The 26,824-nt window shown below is 38.9% G+C and overlaps 1 protein-coding gene across 9 annotated transcripts in view; it reads right to left on the bottom strand.

Moving 5' to 3' along the window:
- Window positions 1-26,824, bottom strand: part of Plc21C (Phospholipase C at 21C) — a 613,502-nt gene that overhangs the window by 216,620 nt on the left and 370,058 nt on the right. For 7 of the 9 annotated variants that reach the window (XM_070099388.1, XM_070099386.1, XM_070099387.1 and 4 more), the window contains 3 exons: window positions 18,236-18,400; window positions 17,541-17,796; window positions 17,143-17,172 (listed from right to left, as the gene is read on the bottom strand). In XM_070099388.1, coding sequence (XP_069955489.1) covers window positions 17,143-17,172; window positions 17,541-17,796; window positions 18,236-18,400 — 451 coding nt within the window. The remainder of the gene's footprint in view (window positions 1-17,142; window positions 17,173-17,540; window positions 17,797-18,235; window positions 18,401-26,824) is intronic. The other 2 variants (XM_070099391.1, XM_070099389.1) reach the window with 1 other exon arrangement.

Raw genomic sequence — 26,824 nt, 5'->3', positions numbered from 1 at the left:
GGGTTTCAGGGGTCAACACCCCAGTGGCCCGGTCTGAGACCAGGCCTCATGGTGGATCAGGGTCTGATCAACCAGGCTGTTACTGCTGGCCACACGCAAGCTGATGTACGAACCTGGTTGGTCAGGTACTGACTTTAGGTGCCTGTCCAGTGCCTTATTGAAGACAGCCAGAGGTCTATTGGTAATCCCCCTTATGTATGCTGGGAGGCAACTGAATAGTCTTGGGCCCCGAACACGGGGGCTGTAGGGCAAAATTCGTAACTCGTTTATTTACCGTCCGATTTTCTCCAGTTTTGGTGCACAAAACAAAGTGTTCTCACTCTTTCTTGAAAATATTTATCAAAAATATACCTCAAACAACAACTGAGAAAAGACTGATTTACTGAAAATGCCCTCTGGGGTGATTTCATTCTTATATGGGGCTACGTAAGGTTGTTTGGACACTTGGTGCCGAGAGAACAATGCTAATACTTATGTTGACCAAAATATTTCCTCTAAAATACCTTACCGTTATTTCACAAAAAAATAAAGTTTGTTAGTTTCTGGAATATTGCAAAAAAATCAGCCCTTTACTCCCACATAACTCCCAAAGTATTTGGAATATTTCCAAAAATTCTACGGTCAAAATAAGAGAAATCATTATTCTACAATGTCTGTGAATATTATTCCATTTAATTAAGTAATAAAGGAACCACTTCGAATTATAGGTGAATAAGTTACTTCCGAGATATCGGCCGGGAACGCCAGCCGGCCCCCGTCTCAAAAAAAAAAAAAAAAAATCGTGAAAATCGCGTTTGTTAGGGTGTATTTCTTAGTAAACTGATGTTCTAGTGCAGTTATCCTCTTCAAAACACCATTTTCTCTTACTCAGAGACCAAAGAATACGACATGGAGAGGAGTAACTCAATATTTATCGAAATATTCCCGATAATCTTTCGTCATATTATGGCCTATTTTATTCAGCCTAGAGTATATAACATGTTTGTATGTTATTTATAGTGTTTATTACATCATATTAGATCAATTCTGATAGACAAATAAGCCACAGAGTTGATATATAAGCGTAATAATGGGCGATTCCTGCTGGTACCTCAGGAGCGGGAACACTGCTGAGCGTTCCCGTCTGGTTCCCGGTTGTCGCTAAGTCTACAGATAAGCCCCACCTACTGTTTTATGATGCCAAATAGTCAGTTATTATATTAGAAAGAATAATGCAAGAAAAGGCGATAAAAAACAAGGAAATAACTCCAAAAAATATATGGGCCGTGAGCAGACTCGCTACCAACATCGCCGTCACCATACCTGATATAAATGACTATAATTTCTTGTAGAAACGTCGTAGAACATTCATTCTGGTACCATTGTGTTGCCAAAGAGTTGAGCTATTTTTCAGTATATATAACTCAATTTCCATATTTTTTCGATTTTTGGGTGAGCGCGCGCGGAAAATTGCCCTACAGCCCCCTTATTGTGTTGTCTCTCAGTGTACTTATGGCACTCCTGCTTTTCATCGGGGGAATGTTGCATCTCCTGCCGAGTCTTTTGCTTTTATAGGGAGTGATTTTCATGTGTGGGCTTGGTACCAATCCCTCCAGAACCTTCCAAGTGTATATTATCATGCATCTCTCTTGCCTGCATTCAAGGAAATACAGATCAAGGACCTTCAACTGTTCCCAGTAGTTTAGGTGCAATATCATATTTATGTGAAGTAAAAGGACACAAGTGCAACTAATGTGACATTTTATTGTGGCAACGTTCCACAATAAAATGTCACATTAGTTGCACTTGTGTCCTTTTACTTCACATATTGTCAGTAATTCTACAAACTTTATTACAATATCATACTTATGTGTGCCATGAAAGTTCTTTGTACACTCTCCAGGTCTGCAATGTTGCCAGTCTTGAAGGGGGCCATTAGTGTACAGCAATACTCCAGCCTAGAGAGCACAAGCGATTTGAAAAGAATCATTATGGGCTTGGCATCTCTAGTTTTGAAGATTCTCATTATCCATCCTATCATTTTCCTAGCGGATGAGGTAGATACAATGTCGTGGTCTTTGAAGGCAAGATCCTCTGACATTATCACTCCCATGTCATTCACATTACTTTTGCACTCTATTGTATGCTTAGAATTTGTTGTATACCCTGACACATTTTTATTTTTTTCAAGTTTCCCATATCTGAGTGGTTGATATTTCTCCTCGTTAAACTTCATATTGTTTTAAGTGGCCCATTCAAAGATTTGGTTGATGTCCGCTTGGAGTCTCGTGGTGTCTTCGATGGAGGTCACCGCCATGGTAATCCGGGTGTCATCCACAAAGGAAGGCACAGAGCTATGGCTTACATCTCTGTCTATGTTAGAAATGAGGATGAGGAATAGAATGGGAGCAAGTACTGTGCCTCGTGGAACAGAGCTTTTTACTGTGGCTGCCTGGGACTTTACTCTGTTTACTTTTACTCTTCGTGTTCTATTTGTCAGGAAGTTGTAGATCCATCTACCAACTTTTCCTGTTGTTCCTTTATCACGCATTCTGTGTGCTATTACACCATGGTCACACTTGTCGAAAGCCTTTGCAAAGTCTGTGTATACTACATCTGTATTTTGTTTATCCTCTACAGCATCCAGGACCTTGTCATAGTGGTCCAGTAGCTGGGACAGGCAGGAGCGACCTGCTCTAAACCCATGTTGCCCTGGGTTGTGTAACTGATGGGTATCTAGGTGGTTGGCGATCTTGCTTCTTAGAACCCTCTCAAAGATTTTTATGATATGGGATGCTATCAGTCTGTACTTCTTCGCAATTGCTTTACTGCCACCTCTGTGGAGTGGGGCTATGTCTGTTGTTTTTAGAGTGTGTGGGATGACCCCTGTGTCCATGCTCCCTCTCCATAAAATGCTGAAGGCACGCGATAGGGGCTTCTTGCAATTCTTGTCGAACACAGAGTTCCACGAGTCTGGGCCTGGGGCAGAGTGCATGGGCATGTCATTAATTGCCTCTTCAAAGTCTTGTGGAGTTAGAATAATATCTGAGATTTTTGGGATGACCAAATTTTGGGTTTCATTCATAAAGAATTCATTTGGATTATCGACCCTTAGTCTGGACAGTGGCTCACTGAGTCATATTAGGACTTTAGTATCTCATTCATTTTTTGGCTATCATTTGTGTATGTCCTATCCTGCCTAAACAGGGGTCCAATACTGGGCCTTTATGGCTTTTAGTTCTTCCTGTGATTCTTGTCTCCTATAAGATTCCTTCAGCTTAAGTTTGATATTTGCAATTTCACTGACTAGTGCCTCCCTTCGTATTTCACATATATTGGCCCCACTCAGCAGCTCTGTGACTCTTTGCCTTCGTCTGTATAGGGAACATCTCTCTTTCTAATTTACATCTTCTCTTTCTTTTTCTTAATGGAATGTGTGTTGAGCAGATCTCAAGAACCACAGAATTCATTTTTTCAGGGCAAATGTTCGGATTCATGTTGTTTAGGATGTCTTCTCAGCTTGTTTCATTTAGGAGCCCTATGCATACATGTCTGTACCTCTATTATGTTGTGATCTGAGTGTATTGTCTTTGATACAGTTATATTACGTATCAGATCATCACTGTTAGCGAAGATGAGGTCCAGCGTATTTTCTAGTCTTGTAGGCTCTACTATTTGCTGGTTTAAGGTGAATTTGGTGCAGAGATTTAATAGTTCGTGTGTGTGTGAATTTTCATCTGAGCTGCCTCCCAGGGTGACCTCTGCTAAAACATTGTTTGCTATACTCCTCCATTTTAGGTGTCTCAAATTGAAATCTCCTAAGGGAGTTGGGAGATTTTTCCAGACAGTGGTCAATTTTCTCAAGCTGCTCCTGGAATTGCTGAGAAGGTGCATCTGGAGGCTTGTGAAGAGTATTGCTACATATGATGCAAGAGAGGGAGTGAATAGGACAGTGAGAAAGGGAGACAGTCCAGCTGCTTCCCACTCTTAAACATCTATACTGCACTATATGTATTTTATATTGTAGTGTAGTTCTGTTCTGTTTAAGCAACATGTTTACATTAATTAAACAGAAATTAATACAGGTTGGCCATCACTAATCCAGTATCATCAGGACCTGTAGGGTGCTGGATTAGTGATTTTGCCAGATTACAGAGTGGTTTGGTTAGAATACACTTAATCCAACGACGATATTTATGCATTGGCAATTTCACCCAATTTATGCCCTATTTTTGGCCCATTCCATTGTTCCAGTCTACCAAACTCATAGCTATTTTGCTAGTATTCTGCCCATTCACCTATTTCAACTACCCAATACAGTGGTCAGAAATCAGTAATTTAGCCAATATCACAAAAATTTAAAAAGATGCCAATTTCAAAATAGGGTCCAGAATAAGCAATGCAGATATTCCTAGCACTAAAATCACATTTTCTCTTTTCATTAGTCATGTCTCCAGGCCCCTCTTATATTATGCTTGCTTTCCATTTTGAATTTTTATTCAAACAAAAAATAGAAAATTTACTGTTATGCAGATTACGGCATTATTGTAATTGTATAATGTCAACCAATTCGTAACTGTGTATTAGACCAGCCAGTTGGACACAGTCAAGGTAGTGTCGTGTGAAGACAGTCAAAGTTGTGTCGTGTGAAGACACACTCAAGGTAGTGTCATGTGAAGACAGTCAAGGTAGTGTCATGTGAAGACGCAGGCAAGGTAGAGTCGTGTGAAGACATAGGCAAGGTAGTGTCGTGTGAAGACACAGGCAAGGTAGTGTCGTGTGAAGACACAGGCAAGGTAGTGTCGTGTGAAGACACAGGCAAGGTAGTGTCATGTGAAGACACAGGCAAGGTAGTGGTGTGTGAAAACACGGCAAGGTAGTGTCGTGTGAAGACACAGGCAAGGTAGTGTCATGTGAAGACACAGGCAAGGTAGTGTCGTGTGAAGACACAGGCAAGGTAGTGTCGTGTGAAGACACAGGCAAGGTACTGTCGTGCGAGACAGTCAAGGTAGTGTTACCGGTGTCGCGTGTGAGAGTTTGTGCCAGTAATAACACAGGTGAAGGGTGTAACACATCATATGCCATTAACAAGGTGTCATGTAACCCTGTACAAAAGGTAGTGTCTTGTGACAGAAAGAGTATCATGACGCAGAGAACAGGGTGTCGTGTGACACAGAGAGAAGGTATGTCATGTGACACAGAGAATAGGGTATCATGTGACATGGAGAGGAGTGTCATAATACAGAGACAAGGGTGTCTTGTGACACAGAGTAGAAGGTGTGTCATGACACTTAGGGAAAAGTAGTGTCAAGTGACACAGGGGTAGGTAGGGTCATGATTACATTGTTATTGTAATATGTGATAATAATGCCAATGAATATACTCTTATTTTATGATGTTTCTTTGCAAATCAAAGACTATACTTTTTTATGTTAAACAATAATTTTACTAGTAAAGATTAAAAAGTATTGTATGTGTTTTTGTACTCCCCGACTATATTCATACTGCAGTTTTGGTAATGGGCTAGTTTATTAATTATACTACAGGCCGATTGGTTTAGATTCCCTTACAAAGCTTGATTACCAATACTGTAATATTCACCTTCACTGACACTTCTGTGTTAGAACTATCACTTGGTGGGAAGACAAGAGTCCCAATTCACCAGGGAGTGATATATTTCTTACCGCGAGGTATGGTAAACAAGGACTACTGAAATGATGTTCTCAGTATAAAAAAAATTGCGTACCCCAATTTTTTTATAATGTCCCACGCTGACTAAGCAGACCCATTCTCTCACACGTAGGTCTACCAGCTTTCTCCCACTAGATCTGAAGCTGCTAGAATTTTGGCGTATTAATCTGTTACCAACACTGGCTTGTAAGCCGTACCTATATGTCACCGACAGTGTAAGGATTAAGGTACTTTCTGGCATGAAGCCAATCAAAATTATATCTATTTCTGTAATATATCTTCCATTCTATCAAATGAAACCAAAAAAATGAGAATACAATCATACAAACAACATGAAAATGCACCACAGAGTCGGATTTACACCTTTAACATGGTAGCAGTTTTTTCTCATTATGCACTGCATGATGCAGGATTTTTTTTATATAGTGCACACTTGCCACACAGGCCTATTTCTCATATGTAGGCCCAAATTTACCAGTCACAGCTTATCTGAGTGAGCTGAGCTCATGGTGACTGACAGTGACTTCAAAGCCACTTTATCTTTTATGGACAATGTATGGTGTATGTGCTTTACACAATGAGAAGCATGTCTTTTATTCATTGGAACCATGGCTAGGGCTAAAAGTGAGCAGGTTATAACAATAAATGGAGAAAAAGAAATTGGAATGGCTTATGCAGCAAGTAGTGCCACCAAACAGTAATGGCAGGTTGATCTGGCGACCCTGGAAATTTGAAATTATGCTAGCCAAAATTAGTACAGGATTACTGATAAGAAATAAGGATTTTATTTCTTTTTGCATAGTTTACAATGTGTAATTACAATTTTGATTTGTTAAGTACAAAGAAAGCCAGTATCATGCCAGGGCATTTCGGGATTACTGATTGCTGGATTAGTGATGGCCAACCTGTACAACAGAATTTGTAAGTGAAAAGGAGAAGTACTGAATGTAAATACAGTGGACCCCCGGCATTCGATGGCATCGGTATACGTTAAATCCGGTATACGATACATTTTAACGCAAAAATTTTGCCTCGCCACTCGTTAAAAAACCCGCCATACACGATTCGTCCGGTACGCGTCCACGTGTGGCCTGAACTGCCCCGTGCATGCCAGTGTTTACAAGCCAGCCAGTGTGCTCGCATCTAAGCATACATTCGGTACATTCCATATTATCACAGTGTTTTTGGTGCTTGTTTCTGCAAAATAAGTCACCATGGGCCCCAAGAAAGCTTCTAGTGCCAACCCTGTGGTAAAAAGGGTGAGAATTAGTATGAAAATTAAGAAAGATTTTGAAGGGTTTGGGGCTAACCCTGAGAAGCCTATGACAGTTGTGGAATCCATTGTGCCTACTTCAAAAGTTAAGGAAATGTGTGCAAAGTGAGTTGAACTGCAAACCTTTATGGATGAAAATCACCCTAACACAGCTATTGCAAGCCGTGCTGGTGACTATTACAATGACAATGTTGTGGCCCATTTTAGACAAATCTTAAAGGAACGGGAGGTACAGACCTCTATGGACAGATTTGTTGTGCGACAGAGGTCCAGTGACTCTGAAGCTGGTCCTAGTGGCCTTAAAAGAAGAAGGGAAGTAACCCCGGAAAAGGACTTGCTACCTCAAGTCCTAATGGAAGGGGATTTCCCTTCTAAACATTAACAACTTCGACACTCACCCCTCCTCCCATCTCATCAATCATCACCAGATCTTCATTAAAGGTAAGTGTCATGTATTGTATTGTTAGTAGAGTACGTACTACTAACTGTGCATGTCTTCTTCAGTTTGTGCATTAAACTTAATATTTCATGTGGTAAAACTTTTTTTTATATAGTACTTTTGGGCGTCTTGCACGGATTAATTTGATTTCCATTTTTTCTTATGGGGAAAATTAATTCGCCTTCCGATAATTTTGGCATACGATGAGCTCTCAGGAATGGATTAATATCGTATACTGGGGTTCCACTGTACTGGGTAAATATTCTTAGTGGAAAAAAATAAATAAGATACAGAATGTTATGGCTTTAGAACGTATTTCCATTATAACATGAGTGTCTGTAGAAAATAAAAGTTTCAAATTCTGAACATTATTTGCAAACAATTTTTAGGACACATTAACATAGCACATATGGGCTCTGCTGTGTATTGTGAATATAACATTTTGTAAAGATTAACAAGGATCAAACTAGGGGCCCCTGCAAAAGTGATGGATAATTATAACTGATCTGATGTTTTGTCCATGAAGCCCATGTGGTATCAGGAATGCTGAACAACAGAAGTGCATTAAGCAACAGCAGAGGTTGCTCTCATAGTTCTGAACACACTGTGGCTAAGTCATTATAGCTGTGGACTTCTAAATGTAGGGTCACTGGTTTGATTCCCCATTTGACTCTAGAAAATGTCCTAAATGCCCTCTAATAAAAAGTGCCAAAATGCTTTAAGAAAATGGGAACATTACAAAGAGTTGGAAATGTACTATCTGAAGAGAAGGCATAAAAGAGAGATACTCGATAACATTCACATGGAAGATACCTAAGGCTCGGTTCCCAATCTGCACACTACCATAACAATGTACTGAGTGTGACATATAGAAGGATGTGTAAAATAGAAAGTGAAATGCAGAAGGCCACAGGCATTATACATGAACCCTGTATTAAGATTATAGACTTTTCAATCAACAGAAATCAGAAATATTGCTTGAGCCAGTGTAGATATATTCAAGAGGAAACTAGATCACTACCTCCACAGTGTGCCAGATCAACCAGGCTGTGATAGATATGTGGGCTGGCAGGCTAGCAACAGCCTGGTTGGCCAGGCAGTCAACAGGGAGGCCTGGCCCAGGGTTGAGCCAGCAGAATAGAAAAACTGAAACAGGTCAGATTTGTGCCCAGTGTCTCGTTTTATTTGGTGCACAATCCCTAAATGGAAAACTAATGGTAGGGTTTCAATGAATATTAAACAGACTGGACAATGTTTAGAGAGATAAGGCTAAAACGTTTAGTATGAATGTGTGAAATTTGCAGTTACCTGTGGCTTCAGGATTCACATTACCTTCAGGAATGTGACTCATGAATTACAGGGTTCACCTAAACTCTGGAAAACTAAGGCAGTGGTAGTCATAAAAACATATATCATGCTTACCAAGCATGATACACTTATAATTTATGATGCAATATTCAGTTTTTAACCATGTAGACCAGTAAACCAGAAGACCTTGGGAAAATGACCAACAGCTTTACTGGGCACATATTATAAAAGACCTGTGCTGCATGAGAAATTGTCCCATATCTGCTACTAAATAAAGTTACCCTCCCAGCTCTGTCTAGTATGATTAATTTAACAATATCTTTCTTTTCTTGGGTGACATCCCATATCAGCCATAGACATCTTCAGTTATTACAGTACACTATCATTATTAATATGGTTGATGTGAGTGTTCCCACACATATTACATCCTGCTCTACTGTAACTTATCATGAAGTGTAAATTTTTTAGCACTGAAACATAATGAAGCTTATGAATATATTAATTCTTGTTAACCAATGCTGTAACAAGTCAATTAACTTCCATCAAGGGCTAGCTAGACCAGGCCTTGATTACCTGATATAGGGAGCAAGACTTGTGATAAATGACCCATATGGGTTTAGTGTTTCATGAAGTACAATACAATATCAAGGGCCAACATTTATTCTTATAAAATTTCCTAAAAGAATTTAAGACATTCTAAATATCCAAATTCCTAAAAAAAGTTGAGTTATCAATGATTAGAAACACTACACAGTGATAAGGAAGATTTTGATTCATGCTTTTTTTTTTTTTGTTCACATTAAAATACCATAGATCTAAATAAGAAGTAGCACTGGACTATACACTGACAACATGAATATTCTCATGATAAGCACACCAAGGCAACATAGGGACACATAATATGCATGAAAACTTCCGAAGATTTTACAACAGAATATTTTCAACAAATTGGCAAACAATAGAAGTAAGAGCAACATTCTAAGTGTTTTGGTGTTAATAAACAGGTCTAAGGGATATAATGTAAATACAAGGGTTCTCAGTACATGTGAAACTTTAGGCATAAGCAAGTGCACATTAGCTAATTATTACGTCTTTAAAACGGATGCTTTTGACTGGAGCTAAAATACCTGACAATGATAGTGACAAATGTACAGAATAACTGCACCTGCTTGGCCTATAGATGATGGAGCTGAACTTGATAGTGCTATAAGTCAACAAAATTAAATATCTACAAACCATATACAGTACAGTACAGTATATGCATTAGTGTGTTATTAATATATGTATTAAAAGTATAAATCCATACACACAAATCCCCTCTCTTTCCCCAAATGGTGGTGGTGTCATATTTTTGGGATAATGTATAACCTGTAGGGTTAATACAGTGTCCAAGAAAAAGGAGTTATCTCTAAATACTTGAATCTGCATCTCCCTTGGATAAGGTTTAAGAGGCAGGGCCAGGAGCTATTGGCAATAGCTACTGACAATAGCTATTCTTTCAATAGCCATTGTCATAAATGCCCCATGGCCTGGTCTCTGACCAAGCCTCCTAGTTTATGACCTGATCAATCAGGCTATTGGTGCTAACAACACATTGTCCAATGTAGGCAACACAAACTGGCTGAATAGGAACTGATTTGAACAGGACAGTGAGAATGGTAGAGGTAGGCTGTTGGTAATTTCCCTTATGTATGAAAAAAATTAGGGGTTAATTTTGGACCACGGTAAACTGCAGATAACTGAAGCCGCAGATACCACACCCATGGATACGGGGTCCTACTGTATTTTGTACCATCAGCCAAACCTCTTTCTCTCATAGAGTAATTTCAGTGTATAGCTTTGAAATCAATCAATCCTACAAAATCTTTCAGTACTAAATTATAATCTATCTTTCTTGTCCATATTTCAGACTGTGTGCAAACTGGGTTTCCATAAGATATTTAAGGTATGTAATAATATTTTTTAATTTTTTTTATTTATTATTTTTTTTGCAACCTCTAATAAATATGGAGTTCCACAAATCTGGGCCTTTGGCAGAATGCTTGGGCACACTATCAATGGCTTCACTAACATCAAGTGGATGTAGGGTGGCAGAGTTTTGAGTTTCAATCATGAAAAGCTCATTTATTAGCAGTTGTGTGTACCAACTGAGTAATGTACATATGTGCTCATGACATGCATGCACACAGAGGACCTAGTAGCACTCAGTGAAGAGGCAGGGCCAGGAGCTGAGTCTCGACCCCTGCAACCACAATTAGGTGAATACAGACACACACTCAAATCAATTAAACCAAGGCAGTTGCCAGAGGTCTGGAAAGTAATAAATGTAGTCTTAGTACAGCCTCTCCTCACTTAACGATGGGGTTTCGTTCTTAAGAGTAGGTCGGTAAGCGAATTGGTCGTTAAGCGATCAGATATTTTTTTAATGTTACCTTTGCATTATTTATAACATTTCTGGTATATTTTTAAATGTTTACATAGTTTACTGTAATAAACAGAATAGAGGAAATCAGCTCTTATATACATTATTTAGGTTTGTATATGTTATATCTTGGAAATTGGTCATCCTGTGTTATTTAACTATTGTAAGAGAATATGATCATCACTTAATATTATAGCGCGAAAGTCCCCGTTTATAGCTAAAATAGAGACTTTCGGCGTTATATTATTATCTGTTTAATATATAAAAAATACCATGGTCTTTCTTTCTTTCAACACACTGGCCATATCCCACCAAGGCGGGGTGGCCCAAAAGGAAAAATGAAAGTTTCTCCTTTTACATTTAGTAATATATACAGGAGAAGAGGTTACTAGCCCCTTGCTCCCGGCATTTTAGTCGCCTCTTACAACACGCATGGCTTATGGAGGAAGAATTCTGTTCCACTTCCCCATGGAGGTAAGAGGAAATAAACAATAAGAAGAACTAGAAAGAAAATAGAAGAAAACCCAGAGGGGTGTGTATATATGTGCTTGTACATGTATGTGTAGTGTGACCTAAGTGTAAGTAGAAGTAGCAAGACATACCTGAAATCTTGCATGTTCATGAGACAGAAAAAAGGACACCAGCAATCCTACCATCATGTAAAACAATTACAGGCTTTCGTTTTACACTCACTTGGCAGGACGGTAGTACCTCCCTGGGCAGTTGTTGTCTACCAGCCTACTACCTATGAAAATACCATGGTATTATCACTATTATTTTATTATTATTGTTAGGTAGGATTTCTTATGTATATAGAGCATAAGTCTCGGAACCATCCAGTGAATTGTTCAATTGTTTATGTCCGGCTGACTGACGTTTGGGTCAGGTGATCCAACCTGACGACGGGTCAACAGACTGGCAGGTAGTCAGTCCACTCCCTGCTCTAGCCTTGACAACTGATCGTATATTGGTTCTCTCTTAGGGTGTACAGTTTGAATGGGTTTGAGAATTAGGCTCTAGAGCTGACTCAGTTTGTTCCTCATTGCTCTGAAAGATTGTTTTGATATTTATGTTCTTGGTCAGTTCAGTAACCCATAGAGATACGTCTTCTCAGACAAACTCTTGCTTTCTACTCCTTTACGGCCGGATTCAAAGGTCTTGTTGAATCTTGTACATTTTGTAGTTTGAGTTTACACAGCCTTGTTAAGACAAAAACGTAAATGTTAGTGAAGACTTAATTAGAGGAAGAAAAATTAATCTTAATTATTAATGTGATACTTCCATGATTTTGAACTAAATATGTATATTGTAAATTTATTGTACAAAGTATTAAGATATAATATTAGGTACAGAGAAAAGATAAAGTATTGTATTTAAATACTTTAATAAATTTGAATATTATTTTATGGAGTTTCCCAGTTGAAATTATTTCCCCTAGACTCTAAAATACCTTTAACTAACTCTGATCCAAAATCTTGTTGCCTATGAAGAAAATAGTAACAGACCACTTTCTGAAGTTCTTTATAAAATTTCTTATTCGCAACAGTATACTAGTTGGAGAGCTGGTTGTAAGTCCAAGTGGTCGCTAAATGCGTACATCGCTAAGTGAGGAGAGGCTGTATTTAAAAAAGGGGACAGACAGATAGCAGTGAACTACAGGTCAGTGTCATTAACATGCATAGTATGTAAAGTTATGAAGAAGATTATCAAGAAAAGAGTAGTGGAGCACCTGAAAAGGAGTAGATTAATAAACAACAACCAGCACAGTTTTTGAGATGGTTAATCCTCTCTCGTAAATCTGCTAGAGTTCTGTGATAAGGTAATGATGGTTAGGAAGAAGAAAAGGAATGAGTGAACTGCATACTTTTGAACTGCAAAAAGCCATTTGATGTAGTACCCCATAAGGGGCTGGCACAAAAGCTAGAGGAGAAGACAGGAATTAAAATGAAAGAACTACAGTGGATCAAGAAATACTGAGCCAGAAGGAAGTCACGAGTCACTGTCAGGGAGATGTCGGAATGGGCGAGTCAGACAAGTGGGGTTCCACAAGGGTCAGTAGTGTTCCTTGTGTATGTAAACAACATGACACGAAATAGTCAGAAGTGTCCTTGTATGCAGATGATGTAAAAATAATAAGAATATATATAGAAGCAGACCAGGAGTGACTACAAATGGATCTGGAAAAGCTGCATGATTGGTCTGACAAATGGGTATTGGAATTTAACCCTTTCAGGGTCCAGAGGCCAAACTTCAAAGTGTGCACCAGGGTCCAATAATTTTCAAAAAATAATTTTGTTATTTTTTCTTATGAAATGGTAGAGAATCTTTTCCTAAAGGTAATAAAACAAAAACTACGAAATTTGATGGAAAATTGATGAAATTATGCTCTCATGAATTTTGATGTGTCGGCAATATTTATACATCAGCGATTTTGCTGTCTTTGACTCCCATTTTAGGCCAATTACATTATTCCAGTCAACCAAATTCTTAGCTATTTCACTAGTATTACTTCTATTCTATCGATTGTGCACAAGAAATCGCCAAGTCAACTGTTTCAACAACAAAATAAAGTGACCGGAAATTGGTAATTTGGCCAATTTAACGCAAAGTTCAAAATATTCCAATTTCAAAATAGGGACCGGAATAAACAATGCAGGCATTCCTGGCACTAAACTAACAATTCCTTTGTTCATTAGTTACATTTTCAGGCTTTACAAATGAATTCCATTTTGATTTTTTATTCACATAATGAATTTTTATTCAAACCAAAAAATAGAAGATTTACTCTTATGCAATACTGTAATAATTGTATAAATAATATCACCACATTTGTGAATGTATATTAGACCCATCAGCTGTCATGTATTAGACGTGTGAGGTCATTTGTTTACTCTTGAACATCGACAAAAATTTGACATTTCTGCTACTTTGAGCTCAGTTTCAAGCCATTTCCAGTACTAAAACCAATCAAAATCATCTCTGTTTCTGTAGTATATCTTCCATTCTATCAAATGAGACCAAGAAATCACAAATACAACTATAAAAAACATACGAAAAACACTGCAAAGTCGCTGTTTTAATCGAAAATTACGGTCTCAGTTTTTTCTCATTATGCACTGTGTGCTGCAGGATTTGTTTTATGTGGTGCACACATACTACATAGATGTATTCTCTCATATCTAGGCCCAAATTTACTGCTCACAGCTTATCAGAGTGAGCTGAGCTCATGGCATAGATATACGGTTTGGACCCTGAACGTAAAGCCGTAGATCTACGGCACGGACCCTGAAAGGGTTAACTCTTAAATTGGGATACCCTGAAAAAATTCCTGTCTGTGGGAGATTTTGAAAAAAAAATCTTGGATAGAATTAATTTTTCTGAATTAAGAGTGAAATGAGTGAAATCTAACAAGAACTTAAGATTTTATGGTATAATGAAGTTGGTGAAAAAATTATCACTCATCGGCAACAGTGGAGTAAAAGCACCAGCGATATTTAAATTTTACAATTTATTGACACCAAGAAATGACTGTTAGTTTGAAAAATGGCAGATGAAGTTCAATGTGGATAAGTGTAAGGTACTAGTCCTTGGTAATGAAAATAACCCTTGAAGCTATAAACTAGGTGAGGTAGAACTTGATCATACAGAATGTGAAAAAGACTTGGGAGTCATGGTAAGCAGAAATCTAAAGCCAAGACAGCAGTGCCTAAGTGTGCACAACAAGGCTAACAGATTACTAGGATTTATTTCAAGACGTATAAGTAACAAAAGTCCACAAGTTATTTTACAGCTCTATACATCACTAGTGAAGCCTCATTTAGATTATGCTGCTCAGTTTTGGTCTCCTTACTACAGGATGGAAATAGATTCATTGGAGAACATACAGAGAATGACACAAAATGATTTACTGTATAAGGAATCTCCAGTATGAAGACAGACTTAGAGCCTTGAATCTCCACTCTCTGGAGAGACATAGAATGAGATATCATTGAGGTATATATAAGTGGATGATGGGGGATAAACAAAGGTGATATTAATGAAGTACCAAGGGTGTTGAACCAGGTAAGAACCAGAAATAATGGATTTAAGTTTGATAAATTTAGATTTAGAAAGGACATAGGTAAGTACTGGTTTTCAAACAGTTGTGGATGTGTGGAATGGTCTTCCAAGTAGGATGATCGAGGCTAGGACCTTGGGTAGCTTTAAAAAAAAGAGACTGGACAAATATATGAGTGGGAGGGGCTGGGTTTGATTGGTGTTGTGGGTATGAGAGTAAATTCTTGGGTAGTTTAGGGTAGGGGTGGTTTTGATAAGGACCTGCCTTGTATGGGCCAGTAGGTCTTTTGCAGTGTTCCTCAATTCTTATGTTCTTATGTTTTGTGTTTTTAACTGCTTTTAATGTTTTAACTATTAACACTAGTTTCTTACAATATTAGATGTATTTAAATGTGTTTTAGTATTTCAATCATGGGGAAATGTTTGCCTGATATTGCTCCACTTGGAATATATGGTATAATTGTTTTTTATTCTTTTTTACAACAGTGGTACCCCGTGTTTCAGCCATAATTCATTCCAGAAGGCTGAGTGCCGTTACTGAATGAAATTGTTCCCATAAGGAATAATGTAAATTACATTAGTCCATTTCAGACCCCAAAAATACACTTACAAAAGCACTTACAATAATTTTATTTATTTTATTATCACACTGGCCGATTCCCACCAAGGCAGGGTGGCCCGAAAAAGAAAAACTTTCACCATCATTCACTCCATCACTGTCTTGCCAGAAGGGTGCTTTACACTACAGTTTTTAAACTGCAACATTAACACCCCTCCTTCAGAGTGCAGGCACTGTACTTACCATCTCCAGGACTCAAGTCCGGCCTGCCGGTTTCCCTGAACCCCTTCATAAATGTTACTTTGCTCACACTCCAACAGCACGTCAAGTATTAAAAACCATTCGTCTCCATTCACTCCTATCAAACACGCTCACGCAAGCCCCTCGCACACAAAACCTCCTTTACCCCCTCCCTCCAACCTTTCCTAGGCCGACCCCTACCCCGCCTTCCTTCTACTACAGACTGATACACTCTTGAAGTCACTCTGTTTCGCTCCATTCTCTCTACATGTCCGAACCACCTCAACAACCCTTCCTCAGCCCTCTGGACAACATAATTGTTCGAGTTGGGAGCTGTACAAAACTCGGGGTACCACTGTATTTTGGTCTTTTAAGGCTATGTACAAGGAGTACTTATAACATTACAACTGTTTCAGAGTATAATACTCCTCAAAACATGGAAATCATTCACACTGTTTGACTGTACTGGGTTAAATATACTTAGTGTGCTTTGTGACTGAATTCCACTGTTAGTATAATGAAACTGTAATGAATTTGGACTGAATAAGTCATCTTTGTGCTACTTGTATACACTGTTTGCTGGTAGGGAAGCTGGTGGTGAAACAATAGCTCCTAGTTCATTATTTACTTTTGCTAGTTAGGCATACTAGTATGTCAGACACTGTCATCACCTGAGTAGCTCATCATGATACATTGTGTGGACCCTGCTGGCCTTAGATGTTTCTTCAAATGTATGAATAGATGGAAGTCCCAAAGAGTTGTGCTGAGGTCAAAAATATTGGTAGGTGGCATGTTTGTAGGTACAAAACAATGTGCATACTAGTATGTTGGAGACAGTTTAAGGGTTAACCCTAGCAAATGCAAAGTTATGAAAAACAGAAATTGACAAAGACACCCAAAAACAGTGTACATTTTCAAGAAAGAAAGAGAGAGAGACATTCATTCTTGCTTAAAGGTTAAGAAGCAGACTCTAGAGCAAGAGCTCACCTACAAACTCAAATTTGTATTTCACACTGTATTTGCATAAGTTTTTTTTAAATTCAATCTACTAGTTGCATCATTGAAACTCTGAAGTAAAATAAGGTTTTAAGAAGCTTCATAGCACTATCATGCTCCCAACTCCATCATCATTGCACATAAGGTTCATAACACTACATATCACTGTGCAATCTTACCTATCAGCCTGGCCACCAGGTGGGGAAAGGCTAGGTCAAAAATTACCATAATTAGCCAGATGTACCCACAGCATTGAGATTTGTTATACGGACTAGGTCAACGTTTAAAACTATGTCCTATGTACTAGCGTCCTGCCTCACAAGAGGACATTCATAGCTATATGTTCACATTACAGAATTTTCTGAACCACTCTTAAATACAAAAACTCAAATATACATAAGCCTTTAAGAAGAGAGTAAGAGTGAAAAAATAATTTCAGCGTCTATCTCCAGCGCAAGCTTTGACTGGGACATAAAAATATCCAGCCTTTAAAAACAAAATGTACATATGCTAGTACTGTACTAGATAAATGTGATGCTCACACAAAAAGAGATAAATATTTTCCAAATGTACATACCATTAGCTACTTCATTTTCTTCTTCTGAAGATTCTCTTGACCCTTCTTTCTCTAACAGTGGCCTTGGGATCTCTCCATTACCCTGCATTTCTGTGGGTCTTGACTCCCCCGGCTGATTAAGTTCAACATGAAACTGGGACTCTCCTCCTGGTGTGTTTCTCATGTGATGGTGGTGATTGCGATGTTTCTTCTTATTCTTAATTATTATTTTGCGTTTCAAGAGTGATGGAGGAGGCAGTGCAACACCAGGCTCAATCTGTAAATAACATTGATGCATTCATAACTTTATTAAGTAAATTACTGTAAATATACTAGATGGATTCCTACAAAAGTATACGATAATACATACAGTATTATTAATTTTAAGAAACAAAAATCTTTACACAAGACAACATAGTCTACATTCTAAAATTGCTATTAGATAACTGCAAATCTCTTAATACACCGTATTGTAGATTGCCAGTGGAAATGTTTACAAAATTAAGAGTAATCTGGATCAGAAATATAGTATACAGCATAATACACACACCTCAGGTGGCAAGACAGGGATGGAGTGAGTGATGGTGAAAATGTTTCTTCTTTTTCGGGTCGCCCTACCTCGGTGGGAGATGGCCAGTACATTTAAAAAAAAAGAGGTCAAGAAAATAATTTTACATTTCACCTACATAATAATTAGATAAAGAAAAAAGTCTTACTGGAAATGCTTCTAGTGGGCTATCCAACAACATGTCACCAAAAAATTCTCTGCAGTAGCCTGCAATTTTGGCTTGCTGCCGAGGATTACAGTGGTTCTCAAAGGAGAGAATTACAGGCCACTCGGATGTCTTGAAGGCTGACTCTGCTATACCTTCAATCACTTCCTGTAGAAATTAAGTTAATTAGTAAATCTGCACTTTTAAGGGAAATATACAGTAGAGTATGGATTATCATAGCACTCTCAGAGGGTACGGTGTGAAAAATTCTATACCACATTCTATTTATCATTTTTTCATAATCCCGCTTTGTTGCGCATTACTTTTTCATTGTTTAGGTACCAGATTGAACAAGACCATCTAATGTTAAACACCGAATAACTAATTCCCAATGTAAACAATAATGTTAAGTGATAATATTTAATGCCAGATAATCAATGATCTAATGTAATAAATAGTAAACAATATGCAGTACAGTGGACCCTCGGCTAACGAAAACATTGCCTAACGTTAAATCCACCCAATGAAGTGTTTGAGTGTAAAAATTTTGGCCTGGCTAACGATAAAAAACTCGCCCAACGTGATTCGTTCCGAACCTGTTCGTCCAGCCTGAGTGCCTCAGATACCCTGCCGTCATTATTTACAAGCCAGGGTGGACAGTTTCATGCATACATTCGATACATTTTGTATTATTCCATTGTTTATAGTGCTTGTAACTGTTAACCCCTTCAGGGTCCAAGGCCCAAATCTGAAGTGGTGCCCCAGTGTCCAAGAATTTAAAAAAAAAAAATTTGTTCTTTTTTCTTATGAAATGGTAGAGAATCTTTTTGTGAAGGTAATAAAACAAAAAGTATGACATTTGATGGAAAATTGACGAAATTATGTTCTCGCGAGTTTTGATGTGTCAGCGATATTTACGAATCGGCGATTTTGCCGACTTTGACTCCCATTTTAGGCCAATTACATTATTCCAGTCAACCAAATTCTTAGCTATTTCACTAGTATTACTTCTATTCTATCGATTGAGCACAAGAAATCGCCAAGTCAACTGTTTCAACTACAAATTAAAGTGATTGGAAATTGTTAATTTGGCCAATTTAATACAAAGTTCAAAATATTCCAATTTCAAAATAGGGTCCAGAATAAACAATGTAGGTATTCCTGGAACTAAATTAACATTTCCTCTGTTCATTAGTTACGTTTTGAGGCTTTACAAATAAATTCCACTTGGATTTTTTATTCACATAATGAATTTTTATTCACACCAAAAAATAGAAGATTTACTGTTATGCATGTTATGGGGCTATAGGACCCAACATGTATTTATAAGTAACAGTTACTCTGGAATACCTAATTATATTGAATTGATGGGGACTTTGCTCTAAATGTCAGAAGGACTGATCAACCTTATGACTGAGAGGCAGCTGGGTCAAGCCTATTTTTCTCAATATAATAGGTTATACTATAGACACATAAACACACAATTTAAATAAGTAGTTTATAAAGTTGTATTTCCTTTTGCAGAGTAAAATTAAGGTGTGGTAGAATTGTGGTAACTGGAGAATTGTGCTTGGCAACAGTCTTTTGTTTTGGTGGGAGGAGCTTAGCCAGGCTCTCCCTCTCACTGACTCTCTCTCTCTGTGGCTGACCTTCAACCTGGCAGGATCTCTGGGTCCTTCTCCTATCTTTTGGGGCATCATGTGTGCTCCAGGGGTGAGTTTTTATAATTTAAGTTGTGGCCACCATACCCAGGGTGACTAAAGTGTGTCAAAACACTGGTTAGCCCAGAGTTATGTCAAGAGAGAAGGACAAAAGTTAATAAGGTACACCATGTGGGAGAACAGCTATGGAGTGTGTAGATCTTTGATTTTAAAGTGTGAGGCTGTAATTGTATATTCTGTACATATCTATTGAGAATACAGTTATATTTTTATAGTAGTTGTTTACATAACCTGTGAAGAGGGCTGGTGGAAGGGTATCAGAGACACTCAAGATGATCAGCCATGATGTAAGTATTACCCCTAGACAGATAAGGCCATTAAGTAAAAAGCTACCCCACACTAGAACATGTAGTGAGAACCTTACTATCAAAATAATAAGACCTACCAACGTAACATGGGAGCTTGACCGGGAGAGTTATTTGACTGCTAAAATAACTCAAAACATTCTTTGAACTATATGTGCTGGTATGGGGTAATAACAGTTGCATGTTTCTGGTAGAAGATTTACCAAGGTGGGTCAGTGGAAGTGTTGTTTTCATATATTAGTTTACAGGTTGTTTTTCTCCTAAGGTGGGAGAAAGGTTGAGTAACACATTTTTGTTGTGGTTATGGTAAGTGCTATGTGCATAGTTTACATTCAATTTGTGTTATTTTATGTGCCTGTGGGAAAACTTTGTCCACTGATACTGTAAGAGGGAAGCAAGTGTTTAAAGATAAAACTATGTCAGAAGATGAGTCTTCAGATTTTTTAGGCTTCAGGGAAGAAGGTAATAATTCATCAGTAAACATGCCTGTTAACAGTGAACATGAGGGATCACCTACTCCAGGTGATATGGAAATGGAGAGAATGAGACTGAAATTAGCTGTACTAGAGGCTCAGATGAAATTAATGAAAGCTAAGGAGGAAGAACGTCAAAGATTAGGAGGTTCTGAACAAGAGCCTGAGCAGTACTTTAACATAACTAAAGCTGCAAATTTTGTCCCTAAGTTTACAGAGAGTGACCCAGATAGATATTTTTCTTTTTTTGAGAAGACTGCTTTGGAGCAAGGATGGCCCAAACAGAAGTGGGCTACCCTAGTTCGCACACAACTTGTGGGTAAAGGATTCCAGAGAGTAGAGACTCTGGAGGGGCAAGATTTTTCTGATTATGATAAGATTAAAGAGGAAGTATTGCTTGCCTACCAAATGATACCTGAGAAATATAGACAAAAGTTCAGGAATCAAAAATTTCAGGATGGGCAGACCTTAACTGAGTTTGGGAATGAGAAACTGTTCCTTTTTAAGAAATGGGTTTGTTCTAAAGGAGTTAATAAAGACTATAACAAATTAGTAGATCTGATGGTTCATGAGGAATTGTACAATACAATCCCTGTTGACCTCAGAGAATATCTGGAGAACAAAAACCCAGATAATCTTTCAGAAGCACTGGATCTAGGTGACCGATTCTTGGCTCGCTGGGAATTGGTAAGTAAAAACAGTCATGCTGCTTCTGAAGATTTCCCCACTCATTCTAAACCTTATTCCAAGTCCTATGGTCATAAAGGTAAGTGGGACAAGAATTTTCAGGGGCAAATGAAGGCTGAGGTGCCCTCTAAAATAGAAGGAAAAGGTAAGTCAGCTGGAGTTCAAAGTTTACCTAGACAATCAGATAATTTTTCAGGTCCTCGAGTAAACAGTACCAGTCCTACACCAAATGGTAAAAATACCTTTAAGAGTTATGCCTGTTACTACTGTAACAAAACTGGACACACACAAAAGTTTTGTTGGTCAAGGCGGCGAGATCAGGAAAGGGAGGAACCACCCCAGAGGACCCTAACTGCAGACACACATCCAGGTGCCTGTATTTGGTCTTCAAAGCAAGGTGAGGAGGTACCTTTGGGTCTAGACCCCAGGATGCAGGTATATTCTAGTAAGTCCACAGTTGCTTTGCATAAGGATGTGGGTAGGGTTGAGAACATACTGTCCTTGAGAGATGGATGTAGCACCTACTCCTTGCTACGTGCTGGAGTGCTGCCAGTGTCTAAGGATACCTATACTGGAGTAGATATATTATTGAAGGGTATTACAGGTTCACCCATAAGAACACCTGTACACAAATTATGGGTAGAATCTGCATACCAAGTTGGCTATCTCTCTGTAGGTATTTCAGATGAAATTCCCTTTGAAGGGGTTAACCTCTTAATGGGTAACAACGTTATGGGTCTGTTAGACAGTGAGGAACCACTAGTATGGGGGGAACCAGACCCCAGAGTTTGGGAGAAGAAGGCTAGGGAGACCCTGCCAGACCTTTTCCCTGTTGGTGCCATGACAAGAAGTATGTCTTGTGACCAGGATACCAAGGGTAATCCTTATATTTCTCATGAGGATGGTGAGGACTTAGGTTTGGAAACTCTATTTCTGATGTTGAACTGCAGTCAACTAAAGAAAAGGATACCACAACCCGAGTCGAGCCTAATCAGTGCAGAGATCAGGGAAGTAGTGTGAGGGAGATTGGGCCTACTATGATGCAGTTAATTGCTGCACAGGGGTGTGATGACGCACTTAAGTCGATCAGAGCCTCAGCTGTGACTGAGGAGGAATCTTTACGTTTAAATAAATGCTTCTATTTCAGGAAAGGTATACTAATGAAGAAGGCACCTTCGGTTGCAGTACCAGTAGGAGAGCCAAGTTTTTGTCACCAGGTCGTGGTGCCTGAGCCTTATAGAAACCATGTTCTTAGCTTAGTGCATGACACACCTCTAGGTGGACACCTAGGTATTGCTAAAACAGTATCCAGGGTTTCCAGGCACTTCTTCTGGCCTCAGCTGTGGGAGACGGTGGGAGATTATATAAAGACCTGTCATGTCTGCCAAATTATAGGGGAACCAAATCAAAGCATTAAACCTGTTCCCCTTCAGCCTATTTCAGCACCAGGTGAACCCTTCAGCAAGCTGTTAGTAGATGTCGTTGGCCCACTCCCAAGGACCAGAATGGGAAAAATTATTTACTAACAATAATTTGCTCCACTACCAGGTATCCAGAAGCAATCCCTCTATGCAGGATAACAGCTCGAGTGTTCTTAAGGGCTTTGATGAAGTTCTTTTCCCATGTTGGCTTTCCTCGGGAGGTACAAACAGATCAAGGGTCTAACTTTACATCAAAATTATTTAGGAATGTGTTAAAGGGGTTAGAGGTAGAGCCTCAGTTTTCAACTGCCTATCACCCTCCATCTCAAGGGGAAATAGAGAAATTATATCAAACCCTCAAGACAATAATGCAAGCCTATGGTATAGACAATACTAACAACTGGGATGAGAGGATCCCTTTCTTTGTATTTGCTGAGTGGGGAAGCACTCTGGAATCTCTGAGCTATTGGCTTGGGGAGGATGGTGATGCTCCCCCCTCGGAGCTTTTTCTCAGTTTCAGACACTGTTTGACTCGTATGAGGTGGATGGTACCAGTGAACGTGCCCATCAACCAGACCAGGATGATGATGTGGGACCATAATGTGGACCATGATACTCTGGAGGCTGGAGAGGAAGTGCTGATACTGGAGCAAATTCATGTGAAAATCTGTATGGCGAGTTGCTGTGAGCTGAACATGTTGTGGGGGAAGTTCCCAGGGGTTAGATATAAAATCCACACCCCCAAGCAAGAAAAGAATGAGTATAGTATACACAGTAACCGGTTAAAGGGTTTGAAGTTATGTCAATAATTCAGAGAGACCAATGTTTTAATGGAATGTAAAGGGCTGCAAAACAATAATCTGTATTTAATACCAAAAGTGTATTTAAGAAATAACATGTGTGTAAAAGATTTTGGGAAATGCATGCTTGGTTTTAATGAGAAAAATGTTGGAGAGTTGGCTCAGCCACCTTGGAACTTTATAAAAGTTTGGGATGTCAGTAATGGGGAAAAGTTGAAACCCCATGAAGAAATTGTTAAGAAAGCTGAGCCAATTCAACAATTTTTGTGTGGGAAAAATCTGTATGAAAAATTGGAGATGGAGGAAGAAGTGAAATTCTTCCAACACCAGTTTGTAGTGCTTAGTGAGAGTCAGTGGGCATTGCCATGCTTCATGCTTCCCAAATTAGATGGCACCCTGGGCATAAACACTGACTACCACAAAGTACGTTTAACAACTAAGGTTTACAGGATTAGAAAGATTGATACTTATGCACTAAGAGATGCAAACATTTTAAATAAACTAAAATATAGGGCAGGAAGATGTGATTTCCATGGCCTGTGTTCCAGTACCATTTTCATGTGTGTAATGCAAATTGTGTTCATTGTGTGCTTAAAATTTGTGTGTGAGATGGAACGTTATGGTATTTGTGTAAACTTGATGTACCCAACCTGGGTGCAAAGAGATGTCTTTGGTGTTTGTTGTTGCACTGCGAGAGATTGCAGAACTGTTACTATCAATGAGCAACCTTCTAAGTTTAAATGTCAACATTTTACCACAGGAAAGAAAATTTTCATTTTGGGGCTGGCTATTCAGCATTTGTACATGTCTCAGGATTTCTTCATCCTGTTCCTGTGTATGGTGACTAAAATCAGACTCTTAAAATGGGCTTTGTTCCTACAGCCTTTTAATTTGGAAGTAAAATATATAAAAGGCTCAGAGAATGTGGTTGCTGATGCTCTCTCTAGATGTTTCATGTAGATGCATGGTGCGTACTTTGTACATAGTGTTTGTCATGTGCTGACCTTGTTGTTTTTGCAGTGGTGAACTCTCGGCGAGCCTGAGTACTCCCTACCAGCCATCTGACTGTGAAGGAGTCGAGTCGCAGCCAAAAGTGTGACGAGGGTCAGGGTGTACGTAAATGTGAGTTGAGGCAGTGGTTGATAACCTTCTGTAACATGAGACGTTCAGGAAGGTATGTGATGTTGTGTCTTGGTGTGCTCTATATACAAAACGGCCCGACGATTTGCCTTTGTGGTCCCTTGGACCCCTCCATGTTCTATGTCAGCCTCTTCTTCATAAGTTTGGAGGATCTGTGTGGAGTGGGACCTCGGAAGATGGGCTTGAGTGCCTGACCATGTTAAGGATCGTGAGTGTTGACTGGAAGTCTCACTGTTTGGTTCGGCCACCAAGTGAGAGACACCTTGACATGTTTTGTGAAGTTTCCTGCCTGGTGTACACCTGACTGATATGGGTTTGGCTCTACTCTCGTCTACTGATCAGGAAGATGCCACCCTGGAATACCAGTTGCTTGCTGGATTACCGCAGCAGAGGCACAGGCCTGTTGGTGCGGGCTTTCACAGTGGACATTGTGTGCAATTCTTGCATTGTAATGTGTATTGTTTAAAAGCCACTAAAATTGTAAATAGTTACACCCTTGAGTATATGGGTATGGTTAAAATGCTTTTATAAAAAATTCTGCAATCTGTTGTAAATAACAGTAAAGTGAAGAGTAGTTATGGTGCTAGGAAATATGTAGCATTTCTAGTAGTCTTGTTTACCGCCTTCAGACTTAAGCAATATACTTTTTACTAGCCGTATCCTGAGGGACACGGCTAGCTTTTGTGAGACTTCGTCTGGAGGTAGGGGTGTTATGGGGCTATAGGACCCAACATGTATTTATAAGTAACAGTTACTCTGGAATACCTAATTATATTGAATTGATGGGGACTTTGCTCTAAATGTCAGAAGGACTGATCAACCTTATGACTGAGAGGCAGCTGGGTCAAGCCTATTTTTCTCAATATAATAGGTTATACTATAGACACAAACACACAATTTAAATAAGTAGTTTATAAAGTTGTATTTCCTTTTGTAAAAGTAAAATTAAGGTGTGGTAGAATTGTGGTAACTGGAGAATTGTGCTTGGCAACAGTCTTTTGTTTTGGTGGGAGGAGCTTAGCCAGGCTCTCCCTCTCACTGACTCTCTCTCTCTGTGGCTGACCTTCAACCTGGCAGGATCTCTGGGTCCTTCTCCTATCTTTTGGGGCATCATGTGTGCTCCAGGGGTGAGTTTTTATAATTTAAGTTGTGGCCACCATACCCAGGGTGACTAAAGTGTGTCAAAACACTGGTTAGCCCAGAGTTATGTCAAGAGAGAAGGACAAAAGTTAATAAGGTACACCATGTGGGAGAACAGCTATGGAGTGTGTAGATCTTTGTTTTTAAAGTGTGAGGCTGTAATTGTATATTCTGTACATATCTATTGAGAATACAGTTATATTTTTATAGTAGTAGTTTACATAACCTGTGAAGAGGGCTGGTGGAAGGGTATCAGAGACACTCAAGATGATCAGCCATGATGTAAGTATTACCCCTAGACAGATAAGGCCATTAAGTAAAAAGCTACCCCACACTAGAACATGTAGTGAGAACCTTACTATCAAAATAATAAGACCTACCAATGTAACAATGCAATACTGTAATAATTGTATAAATATCATCACCATATTTGTGAATGCATATTAAACCCACCAGCTGGCATGTATTAGACGTATGAGGTCGTTTGTTTACTCTTGAATATCGGCAAAAATTTAACATTTCTGCTACTTTGAGCTCAGTTTCAAGCCATTTCCAGTGCTAAAACCAATCAAAATCATCTCTATTTCTGTAATATGTCTTCCATTCTATCAAATGAGACCAAGAAATCGCAAATACAACTATAAAAAACATACGAAAAAACACTGCAAAGTCATTGTTTTAATCGAAAAATCATGATTTCAGTTTTTTTTCTCTCATTATACACAGTGTGCTGCAGGATCTGTTTTATGTGGTGCACACATACCACATAGATGTATTCTCTCATATCTAGGCCCAAATCTACCACTTGCAGTTTATCAGAGTGAGCTGAGCTCATGACGTAGATCTATGGTTTGGACCCTGAACGTAAAGCCGTAGATCTACGGGACGGGCCCTGAAAGGGTTAA

This window comes from Cherax quadricarinatus, chromosome 67 (genome assembly GCF_038502225.1).
Source record: "Cherax quadricarinatus isolate ZL_2023a chromosome 67, ASM3850222v1, whole genome shotgun sequence".
NCBI lineage: Eukaryota > Metazoa > Arthropoda > Malacostraca > Decapoda > Parastacidae > Cherax > Cherax quadricarinatus.
Note: the sequence above shows the minus strand (reverse complement) of the source record. Positions and strands in the feature narration are given on the sequence as shown.